The sequence below is a fragment of the Mustela lutreola genome, chromosome 16 (genome assembly GCF_030435805.1).
Source record: "Mustela lutreola isolate mMusLut2 chromosome 16, mMusLut2.pri, whole genome shotgun sequence".
NCBI lineage: Eukaryota > Metazoa > Chordata > Mammalia > Carnivora > Mustelidae > Mustela > Mustela lutreola.
The window spans coordinates 12,473,389-12,485,579 of NC_081305.1; the positions used below are offsets into that span (position 1 = coordinate 12,473,389).

Consider the following 12,191-nt stretch of genomic DNA (forward strand, 5'->3'; position numbering starts at 1 on the left):
GCTAGAACAGGAGCAGTAATAATTTCAGAAAGAATTTGTCTATTACCGAACCAAGTGGAATGCTTGACAGGAAAGAACCATCAAGTATAGGCCCTCACAAGGAAAGATATACACTGCATCTCCTACGAGAAATCAACTACCCCTGCAACTCAGCCAATGAGAAACCCCCATCACCCAAGCTTGTGATTTTCTCCAGTGGACTTTCCTTTAAAATACTCGCCCCCTCCAACTTCCTCCTCCGCCTTCTCCATAAAATGGCAGTTCTCCTTCCTTTGCTGGACTTGCCTGTGCTTTTGCCATAGCTCACATGTCCCAAATTAAAATTCTCTGCTACTTCCCAATAAACTTACTTTTCCTGGTAAAATACCAGTTTCATTTTTATAGTTGAACGGTACCTGTATTTACCATTAAAGATACAGACCACTTTATAGGTATACAAATATATGTGTGTATATATACAGAAACAGATGTTCTCTTAAGGAGCATGCTAGAGAATGTAAAGCCATCGTAAGGAAGCTGAAGTCCATGAGACGAGGTAACTCCTCCAAGATCACAGAGTCAGCAGTGGCAGAGATAGAGGCTGAGGCTTCTGCAAGGGAGTCTGTCCTCCAGAGAGCTACCTCTTATTCATGAGGAAAGCCTGGAGGAATCCAGGATCAACGAACACAGCACAACCACAGGGATCCTGCTAAGAGGGACCTAACCGCAGTGATCAGTGGGATAAGAGGCAGCTCCCTTGGTCTCAGAAACACTGACAACGGACCACACCCAAAGACCACTGTGTCTCCTCCCCAAGGACAGGAGCGTGAGAAGCCAGAAAAGCTACCCCAGCCGAGGCCCAGCCCTCTGCTGGATGCCCCCATCCCCGGCTAACAAGGACGAACTGTTGGCTCACATCTTCACTGTTGTCCTCGACCTTCACCAGGTAGCCTTCATCATAGATCTGCCCGCCTTGCTCGGCATAGAAACAGGTCTTGTCCAGCACCACTCCACACTCCTGGCCCGTGCACACTTCCTCCACAAACATCTTGTCCCTGCGCAGAGCCATCACTGTCGCCACCGCACTTTCAAATGCTGGACAGAAGGGGGAACAGAGGGTCAAGGACTTCACTCCTACACTCGTGGCTGTCTTTGCTGGATTCTATGGCTCAAACTCTCCTTAGGTCCTAACTGTCTGATTTTATTTTACAATCAAGACCATTAGACTCCCCAAAAGGGCTTAACAGCTGGGAATATAACACTCAGTAGAGTGACCAACTGTCAGTTTGCTTCGGACCAGGGGAGACTTTCACATCACTGGGACAGTTCTGGTCACTCTATCTCTGAGCTGTTGAACAGGAACCTAGTGAATCTGAATATTTAGGACTAATAATAAATTCCCTACTCCCAAGGTCAAGTCATGCATGGGTGGTTCAGTGGTAGAATTCTCGCCTGCCAAGGTCAAGTCATAAAGAATGTATTCATTTTGTGGGCTTGCTTGGATAGATTTAGGGATCTCAGCTGATGCAAAAAAGCAAAAACACATACTGCCTGTTTCTTTGATTCTTAACTTCAGAATGCCTCTATTCTATCCTTTTCTCTTTACTTATTTATTTAAATTAAGTAATCTCAGGGCACCAGGTGGCTCAGTCAGTGAAGCGTCTCCCTTCGGCTCAGGTCATGATCCCAGGGTCCTGGGATTGAGGCCCACATTGGCCTCCTGCTCAGTGGGGAGCCTGCCACTTGCACTCCTTCCGGCTCGTGCTCTCTCTCACTATCTCTGTCTCTCTCAACTGAATGCATAAAATACTTGTTCAAAAATAAAAAATAAATTAAGTAATCTCTGTACCCACTGTGGGGCTTGAACTCAAGACTGCAGGATCAAGAGTCACATGATCTACCAACTGAGCCAGCCAGGCGCCCCTAGAATGCCGCTATCCTGATGCAAAATTCAGCAGCCACTGAAGATTGTATTAGTGCCAATTTCCCGGTTTTCTGAAAGGTGTTACAATTAGGAGAAAGTGGGTAAAGAGTACGAGGATTGTCCCTATAAATTTTTTTCACAACTTCCTATGAATCTGTAATTCTTAGAAAATAAAGGATTAGGGGCGCCTGGGTGGCTCAGTGGGTTAAGCCGCTGCCTTCGGCTCAGGTCATGATCTCAGAGTCCTGGGATCGAGTCCCGCATCGGGCTCTCTGCTCAGCAGGGAGCCTGCTTCCTCCTCTCTCTCTGCCTGCCTCTCTGCCTACTTGTGATCTCTGTCTGTCAAATAAATAAATAAAATCTTTAAAAAGAAAAGAAAGGATTAGAAAATTAGTAGCCATGGGTCTCTAGGAGTATAAAATTACAGAGTACGACTCTGCAGGACTACAGGAGAGGCTCTGCTAAATACCCTAGGTTCCTAATCTTGAGACCTGGCCAAGGTACGCACAGTAACACAAGAACACACCATAGGTCCCACTGGAGTCCGAATGGTAATTATACTTTGGGGAATCATCTGTTGCTTCCAGACCCTTCTCCCGGAGCTCTTCAATAGCATAGATGTCCAGCATAATGAGGTCTTCCCCTCCAGCTCCCTTGCCCTGTGATTTCAGCTGCCAGTAAGAGAAATAAACATAAGTTACCCCAATGTGGGAACAAGAATTCTGAAGGACCCCAGACTGCTAAAATAAGCCCAACAGAAAGCTCTAGAACAGTTTTTTAGTCTCAGCACTACCAACATTTGGGGCCAGGTAATTCTTTGTTTTGGGGGGCTGTCCACGGCAGGTGTTGAGCAGCCCCCTCGACCTCTACCCACCTGATGCCGACAGCATCCCACACTCAGCTGCGAAAACCAAAAAATGTCTTCATATATTATTGCCAAATCTCCCCTGGGGCCAACATGCCCCTGCAAGACACTCACTGGTCTTGGGAAAAATGGAATTCTGAAGACTTTAATGGAGGGAAACTCCTATTCTTCTTCTTGTTTAGTGTTGGGTTTTCAGCTCACTCCCTAAATTCTTTACCTGGGCCAGTTTCCTCTCCTCTTCAAATCCATCCATATCCACCACCAGGCCCTTCTCTTCAGCAATCAGTCCTGTGAGATCCACTGGAAACCCATAGGTGTCATAGAGGAGCCAAGCAGTGTCCCCTGCATGGCACAAAGGAACTGTGTAAGAATGACATGAAAGTCCCCTCCTTTGCCATCTCAAGCACTTCCCAAAGGAAGCTGGCAGTGACAGAAGGAACTGGAGACAAGGCTAGTTAGTATTGATTCTGTGCACTTGTCAGAAAATCCAACAAATCTTTCAGATTGATCTGGAGCAAGTACAAGAGGTCTCCCCGAAAAGTTCTGTTTCTTAATCAGAACACAAGTGTTCCCTTTGTGGAAATTCATCAGGCTTTCTCCTTGTGCATTACACTGCACTAAAATGTTAAAAAAAATGTTTTTAAATTTTCCAGTCTAGTTTAAAAACAAAAAAAGAAAGAAAGAAAAAAAGCCAAGCTGCAGAACAGTACATACCGTATGTTCCATTATTGCTAGAAAATACACACACACGCCCCTACATACATACATAGGTAAACAGAGTAAAGTCCTGAGTAGTTAGACAACAAACTCTTAACATCTGTTACCTCTGAGAAATGAGGTAACAGGAGAAAAGAGAATCTTCATTTTTTACTTCTGTGTTATTTAAATACTTTGCCACATTAACATATTACTTTTATAATTTTACTATAAACCCCATTTTATACCAAAAGCAGTATAACCAACCAAGCTATCCTGAGCCCTTGGAGACAGGGGACTCCACTGTCAATTGTGAAAAAGAGCTTGCCTCTTCTGGAAAGATTAACCTGGATGTAGAAAGGAACAAACTAGTCCTTACCAGGAATGGTTTTACAGTCTCCCAGGCTCTGAATTTTCCTGTCCAAGATGCGGCGCCCTCTGCTGAGAGTCTTAAGAAACTGCACTTCTTCTTCATTTATGATGTCCTTCACCATATCTGGGTCCTTCTTGAGCTCAGGAAATGCATCACCCTGGCAAAGGGAAAACAGAGACGTGGACTCCTTGAAGACAGACCATTCCATGAGCGCCTTAAAAACTCTCACTGACAATATGCTAATTCCCACCCCAGCCCTCTAAGCTAAGTGCATTAGCCGAACAGAGATAAGCAGGGAGATACACCTACCAACGACTGGACGACAACATCTACTAACGTGGCAAAGAACCCCCTGCTGGCATTGAGTTTCTCATGGGAATATCGGACCGCCCGGCGGAGAATCCGTCTCAACACATACCTGAAATAGGCAGAAGACCACCTCCTCTAGACAACCTTCCAAGCATTTTTTAATGGGGTTTTTGGAATTCTACCCAAAGCAAATAACCAGCATTTTGACTCTTCCAGAGACATTCTTTTATCTAAGTCCTTTTTCTGTGAGCCCCTGAGGACATTCATTCCAGCAGAAAACTCAGGAATATACCCAACAAATACGTCGGTTTTTCTACCACATTCTGCTGACCCAGAGATGGAGTCAAGTTCAGCCCAGACGGCTGATGACTCAAATCTCAGGACCTGCCTATCAGTAAGAAAACTGCCTGGGCTTCATCAATATGGAGCCCATCCCGCCCTTCCAATATCCTACCAGACAACCTAAAATACAACCTCTATCTTCTTCTCTTGTACTTAGCAACAAAGATTTAATAAAAATGGCAACTCTGTAACACAAGCTGAAACTCTCTTAATCCCTAAAAAATACAAGGATCCCTCCAACTACCTAAGTGACAAAGAAAACAAACATAAAGCATGGCTTTAAGTTCCGTGGAGAGTCCTCAAACTCACAGTGGCAGTCCCAACCCCGCCCGACTTACCCCCGCCCTGTGTTGTCAGGTCGGCCGCCATCAGCCAGTGCCACGGTGATGGTCCGGGCATGGTCAGCCAGCACCCGGTAGGCCATATCGATCCCATCAGCATCATCGGCACCAACTTTCCCCGAGTACGGCCGGGCACCTGTGCCCTACAGATAAAAACCAGGAGGCAGCTCGTTAGGAAGCACCCTTCTGGTACCGCCTTGCCCTAGAAGATTCCAAGAGAACTGAATGGGCATAAGGGAAAGGATGGCCCTCTTCCCAGATCTTTTAATACTAAGAAGAGGGACAGAAAGAGCCTCCAGCCAGACCCCTGCACTCAACAAACCTCAGTACCTTATGCTTAGAGCCTCTTAAGTTATTAACAATTCAATTAACAGATGGTCACAGGTACCCTTAGCTGGCAAAGACATGATTATTTTACCTTTGACAGTACTGCTCAGAGTACAACCTAGAAACCTCCACAAACATCTGCATGTTTGCAATAGGACCAGTACCTTCTGAATGGCTTCGAAGTAAGGAACAAAAAGGTCAGTGTCATAGTTGGACATCTTATTCTGCAGTACAGACACCAGTCGCTCCAGGCCCATCCCTGTGTCAATGCTTTTCTTAGGAAGAGGTTTCAGAATGCCATCGCTTTCCCTGTAGGACCCAGAGAAAGAGAAGTTGAAACAAGGGCTCTAGGTGCCACCTCTCCCCGCTGGTTAAAACTCTGTTACGTAGCACAGATGACAGGCTGTGACTATTTGCCACCTGCCTCTGCCTGACTTGTTGGGAGGAGAGGAGGGGAAAACGTAAGTACTCTGGGGCCTATGAAAGAGTGAGGCATGAGCTGGAGTGGCTCAGTCAGTTAAATGTCATGATCCCAGAGTCCTGGGATCGAGCCCCGCATCGGGATCCCAGCTTCATGGGCAGTCTGCTTCTCCCTCCCCTTCTGCCTCTTTCCACTCTTGTGCTTTCTCTCTCTCTAATAAATAAAATCTTTAGAGAATAAAAAATAAAGGGTGAAGCAGGTCTCAAGGAAATGAGCTTTAAAACTGCAGTCCACAGGGGCACCTGGGTGGCTCTGCTGGTTAAGCATCCAACTCTTGGTTTTGGCTCAGGTCATGATCTCTCAGTTGTGGGATCAAGCCCCACATCAGGCTCTGTAGTCAGTGTGGAGTCTGTTTCAGATTCTCTCTCCCTCTCTCTCTCCCACTCTTTCTCTCTCTGGTCAAATAAGTAAATAAAATCTTTAAAAAACTGAAATAAAATAAAATAAAATCGCAGTCCAAATTATAGCAAAAATGACATTATAGGAATAGTCCTGAAGCAGGTACTATGTGAAATAAAACTATTTTATAAAAGATTAGGTCCACCAGTGACTCAGAGATCAGAGGGAAAACCTGAGAGAAAAAATCTAAATAATGTCCACAAGATCCCCTGATGTCTTTAGTCTTGCTTTAGCTCTGTTCCACTATCCTCAAAGATGAGGATGAGAAGACAGCCTTGTGCTCTGAGTCCCTCTTTCTCTACGTGGCTCAGGGAAAGGTGCTGCTATTAGCAGGAAGAGTTTAGGACCCCAAGGCCACCTGTTATACTGGATGAACACAAGGTTCCAAATCTCCAGCACGTTGGGGTCATCCTGGTTGACGAGGTGTGCAGCATCCCGGCCACCAATCCGGTCATAGTGAATCTCACTGCAGGGACCACATGGGCCCGTGTCACCCATCTCCCAGAAGTTATCCTTCATGTTGCCAGGGAGGATTTTGGAGTCATCCAGCCTGCGGAGAGTAAGAAGATAAGCTCAGTTACAGCCATTGACAAGGATCCTTTTTTTTTTTTTTTAATTAACGATTTTATTTTTATTATTTATTTGAGAGAATGAGAGAAAGAGAGCATGAGAGGGAGGAGGGTCAGAGAGAGAAGCAGACTCCCTGCTGAGCAGGGAGGCCCATGCGGGACTCGATCCTGAGACTCCAGGATCATGACCTGAGCTGAAGGCAGTCGCTTTACCAACTGAGCTACCCAGGTGCCCCCAATGACAAGGATTCTGCCCAGACTTGTATCCACTACTAAAGGAGATCCTTATGCATTCCTATTTAAAAAAAAAAAAGGCACCCTCATTGGCAATGACTAACGCTGGGCCGACACAGCAGGGGCTAAGGGAGCAGGACAGGATTCTTCTCAGGCGTGACTACAACAGAATACAAAATACACATAAAGCTACGTTCATAACTAAACAAAAATCGGCAAAGACAAGGATATAGCCTAGAAAGGAACACATGAAAATGAAAACATATATGCTCATATGACCAGAATTTAAGCAAATACTTACTCTGTAAGTGTTCCTTCATTTTTAAAAAATGGAAACACCAGAAGCATTAAAACAGCTGCTGAATATTTCGAGTCACTTTTCTATGCCTCAATTTAGTCAACTTTCTCACCTTAAAATGATACCAAAATGCATTTAGTAAAATTAAAATTATTTCCAAAATACTGAACCCTCCTGAGAGCTGCTAGGTAAGACAGGCAGTCAGGAAAGATTGTGCACACTGGATAACAGGGTCCAGATACACACAAGCCAAGCAAAACAGGATTCCCACTCAAGTGTCTAAGGTTCGCATGTGTTATTAGCCAAAATGTCCAAGTACTTGTAAATGACAGAATCTAAGCAAGGAGGGGTTTCAGACCAAGTACCAGGGGAAGCCGGATTAGAGTAGTATTACTGGAGTCAAAGTAATTAATTCATAAATGAATGAATGAAACAGCAAAACCACTAAGTGTGGTAAAAAGCTATACCTTTTCTAAGAGTTAAAGTAAAAAGAAAAAGAAAATGAACAGGGTGCATGGGTACCTCAGTCAGTTAAGCGTCTGACTCTTGGGTTTCGGCTCAGGTCAGGTCATGATTTCTGGGTGCTGGGATGGAGCCCCATGCCTGGCCCCCTACTCATCATGGAGCCTGCATGAGATTCTGTCTCTCCGCCCCTCCCCCTACTCACGCTGTGTTGCTCTCTCTCTAAAATAAATAAATCTTTAAAAAAAAAAAAAAAGACAACGAATGCACCAAAGGGTAATTGTTCCTAGTCACTCCCACCTCCATCTCAAAATGCACAGCCTGCAACAGGACAAGGCAATGCACCCCAAGCCCTAATAGCCCATGGCAGCACCAAGTCAGAAATCACTTCACTCCTCCACACTCTACATGTGAGATGCATTCTTACCCCAAGTTTTGCCAGATCTGTTTGCACTCCAGGTCTGGTTCTAAGCCAGCTGCTTCATCCCCACCAAAGTAAGTAACATAAAGCCTCTCAACTGGAATGCCAAACTCTTGGGTGAGAAGCTCCAAAGCCATCTTACATGCCAATTCCTACAAAAAAGAACAACAACAAAAAAAATGCAGAATGTGGCCAAGCCAAAAATCTATTTAGGCTGAGTAGAAAAGTGCAGACCCGAGGAATGCAAATATAAAACTACAACATCTTTACTATCAACCCAGACAAATGAAGGATCAATTTATAGAAGATACCAAAACATAAACCGGAATCATCAAATGCTAGGCACTGCATCCTGGAAGGCTTAGATCCCCTCTTCGAACTTACCTTGAAGTAATCTCCGAAAGACCAGGAGCCCAGCATCTCAAAGAAGGTGTGATGATAGACATCCTTGCCCACGTCATCCAGGTCGTTGTGTTTGCCCCCAGCCCGGATGCACTTCTGGGTATTGGCAGCTCTGCTCAGCTTGGCCATGGGGTGAGATGGGTCAATAGTGTTCAGAAAGATGGGTTTGAACTAAAAAAGAAAGGGAACATTTCAGCTTTGAAGGAGGTGTCGAGCCATCAGGTGGTCACATGGTGGCAGGTAGAGACCACACAGAAACTGTTGTTTGTGATGTATTTAATTAGCCTGGAATACGGAGACACTTGGGAGGCACGTGGCCTGACAGGGCAGCAGCACAGGCAGCCTGTCTGAGAGCAGCTTCTTCCTGGTCCTTGCTCTCAGTCTCCACCATTGCTAGCAACACCACCTGCACCAGGGAAACACCTGCTGGATCTGTGTATCAGCCAGAGGCTGATGTGGTGAAACCCACGCTTCCTCAGGAGTCTCTGGTGGTCAGGGCTTACTTAGGACATCTTTCTGGAAGAACTTAGTGTAAAAGTGATATGCTGGAGGCACCTGGCTGGCTCAGTTGGTAGGGCAAGGAACACTTTGATCTCAGGGTCATGAGTTCAAATCCCACATTGGCCACAGAGCTACTTTAAAAATAATAATTATAATTATTATTTTAAAAAATGATGTGCAGGCTTAATGGTACAGGTGATAAGGAAGAAAAAAACTGAGACCTATTAAGGGAGTAAAATCAGCACAACTTGATGAACGACCCATGTGCAGAAAAGGTATTATTTTGCTCTCAGGATTTATCAAATTACACTTTGATGTAACATTGTTATATAAGTTTATTTATTTTCCCACTCACTAGACCTGTCCAATTTGGTAGCCCACCAGTCACCTGTGACTTATACAATTAATTAAAATGAAATTATTAGTAATTAATCAAAATTTTCTAAAAACAAAAAATTCTGTTCCTCAGTCGCATCAGCTCACTAATACGCATGGGGTGCCTGGCCAGCTCAATTGGTGAAGCATGCAACTTCGGATCTCGGGGTTGTAAGTTTGAGTCCCATGCTAGGTGTAGAGATTACGTAAATAAATAATATAAAAACCTAAAATAAAAAAAATCATCATATGTGGCTGGTGGCTACCATACTGGATAGCCCAGTCATAGCCATAGAACATGACCATCGTTGTCAAAGTTCCATTTGACAGTTCTGAACTAGACCATGAACCCCTTAAAAGCAAAAACCGTATTACTTATCTTCATATATCCAGTACCTAGCACAATACCTGAAAAAGGGCAGATGCCTAATAAATACTATTTTTAAATGTTTAAAAAAAAAAAAAAAAGCAAAAACCCATCAAGGTATTTCTGATTAAGAAGCAGTAAGAGGCAGTACAGCACAAAAGTTAAGCTAAGCAAAGGACTGCCGGGTTTCCGATCTATACTCCAGCATTCACCAGCTATGTCAGCTTGGGCAATTTACCTGAGCTGTCAGTGCATCAGTACAGAGTGAGCATTAAATGAGTCAGCTCACATAAAAGACGTAGAACAATTCCTGGCACATAGTAAATGCGAAGTACATCAGTCTAATAATTACGGCTATTCAGAGAACATTAGGACACTGGACTCCCGGGGCGCTTGGGTGGCTCAGTCGTTAAGCATCTGCCTTCAGCTCAGGTCATGATCTCAGGGTCCTGGGACTGAGCCCATATTGGGCCCCCTGCTCAGCAGGAAGACTGCTTCTCCCTCTCCCATTCTCTCTGCTTGTGTCCCCTCTCTCACTGTCTATCTCTCTGTCAAATAAATCTATAAAATCTTTAAAAACAAAACAAAACAAATACTGGACTCCCATGGTTCTTCTACCAAGTATAGTTGACACATGTGGGAGAAGATAAAACTCATGCCTAGGAATGCCAGAGTAAAAGAGAACCTTCCCAGTATTCCAGAAAACCCATCACCTTGCAATCCACATAAAATTAGTGCCCCCTGGGGCACTTGGGTGACTCAGTGGGTTAAAGCCTCTGCCTTAGGATCAGGTCATGATCCCAGGGTCCTAGGATAGAGCCCTGCATTGGGGTCTCTGCTCAGCAGAGAGCCTGCTCCTACCCACCACCCCCGCCCTGTCTGCCTCTCTGCCTACTTGTGATCTCTGTCTGTCAAATACATAAATAAAATCTTAAGAAAAAAAAAATTAGGGGTGCCTGGGTGGCTCAGTGGGTTAAGCCTCCGCCTTCAGCTCAGGTCATGATCTCAGGGTCCTGGGATCGAGCCCCGCATCAGGCTCTCTGCTCAGAAGGGAGCCTGCTTCCCCCTCTCTCTCTGCCTGCCTTTCTGCCTACTTGTGATCTCTCTCTCTGTCAAATAAATAAATAAAATCTTAAAAAAAAAAAAAGGAAAAAAAGAAAAAAAAATTAGTGCCCTCTATTCCAGATGTAGACAAAGGACTCACACATATAATTGAAAACATGTGTATAATTGTACAGCTAATGTTATACAAGATGGAGAGTGTTCCCACTGGGGCACCTAGGTAGCACAACTGGTTAAGTGTCTGCCTTTGGCTTGGGTCACGAACCCAGGGTCCTGGGATCCAGCCCTGCAACAGGCTCGCTGCTCAGTGAAAAGTCTGCTTCTTTCTCCCCCTCTGACCCTCCCCTGTGCTTCAGTTCTTGCTGGCACACATACTCTCTCTCCCTCTCTCTCTCTAATGAATAAATTTAAAATCTCTCCAAAAAAAGAAAGAAAGAAAGAAAGAAAATGTTCTTGTTCCTACTGCCTCTAATTTTCTATGTCAGGAAAGAAAAGAAAATATCAACTTATCAGTTAGTACAGAGTGAGACACATTCTAAGGGCCAGTCGGTCCATAGGGCTAAGGGTTCCAAGAAAACCACCTGAAGGCATTATGTAACCTGAATCCACTTCCAGGCCACAATCAGCCTGATAAACAGTGTTCAATATCACAACAAAGCTTTCAAATTATCTTTTAAAGCTCACTACTCTAAATATAAATCCTACTAATAAAGTTTCATCAGCAGTGGATCCAAATTGGCATTGGTGGCAGTAGCTTCAAGAAAGATTAAAAAAAAAAATCACTATGGGCTCTAGGTGTCTCAGTCTGTTAGGCATCTGACTCTTGATTTTGGCTCAGGTCATGGTCTCAGGGTCCTGGGATCAAGCCCCATGTGGGCTCCAAGGTGAGTGGAGAATCTGCTTGAGATTTTCTCTTTCTCTCCCACTAACCCTTTCACTGACCCCTACACATGTGCACACACTCTCTCTCTAAATAAATAAATCTTTAAAAAGATTTAATTAAAAATGTAATTAAAAGATTTAATTAAAAAATTTAAAATAATATAAAAGGCAAAAAAGCAATAAAGTTACATGACTCAGAATGCGAACAAAAGCAAAGCTTTTTTTTTTTTTATTAAAGATTGTATTTATTTATTTGACAGAGAGAGATCACAAGTAGGCAGAGAGGCAGGCAGAGAGAGAGGGAGAAGCAGGCTCCCTTGCCGAGCAGAGAGCCTGACTTGGGGCTCGATCCCAGGACCCTGAGATCATGACCCGGGCCGAAGGCAGAGGCTTAACCCACTGAGCCATCCAGGCGCCCCTACTTTTTTTATTTTTATTTTTTAAAGATTTTATTTATTTGACAGACAGAGATCACAAGGCAGGCAGAGAAAGAGGAGGAAGCAGGCTCCCTGCTGAGCAGAGAGCCCGATGTGGGGCTCGATTCCAGGGCCCTGGGATCATGATCTGAGCCGAAGGCAGAGG

The 12,191-nt window shown here is 44.5% G+C and overlaps 1 protein-coding gene across 3 annotated transcripts in view; it reads right to left on the reverse strand.

Annotated features, from left to right (window-relative positions):
* Positions 1-12,191, reverse strand: part of AARS1 (alanyl-tRNA synthetase 1) — a 28,654-nt gene that overhangs the window by 7,058 nt on the left and 9,405 nt on the right. For all 3 annotated transcript variants that reach the window (XM_059153310.1, XM_059153309.1, XM_059153311.1), the window contains 10 exons: positions 8,405-8,593; positions 8,027-8,172; positions 6,395-6,586; positions 5,321-5,465; positions 4,827-4,972; positions 4,147-4,255; positions 3,844-3,994; positions 2,986-3,110; positions 2,430-2,574; positions 896-1,074 (listed from right to left, as the gene is read on the reverse strand). In XM_059153310.1, the coding sequence (XP_059009293.1) occupies positions 896-1,074; positions 2,430-2,574; positions 2,986-3,110; positions 3,844-3,994; positions 4,147-4,255; positions 4,827-4,972; positions 5,321-5,465; positions 6,395-6,586; positions 8,027-8,172; positions 8,405-8,593 (1,527 nt within the window). The remainder of the gene's footprint in view (positions 1-895; positions 1,075-2,429; positions 2,575-2,985; positions 3,111-3,843; positions 3,995-4,146; positions 4,256-4,826; positions 4,973-5,320; positions 5,466-6,394; positions 6,587-8,026; positions 8,173-8,404; positions 8,594-12,191) is intronic.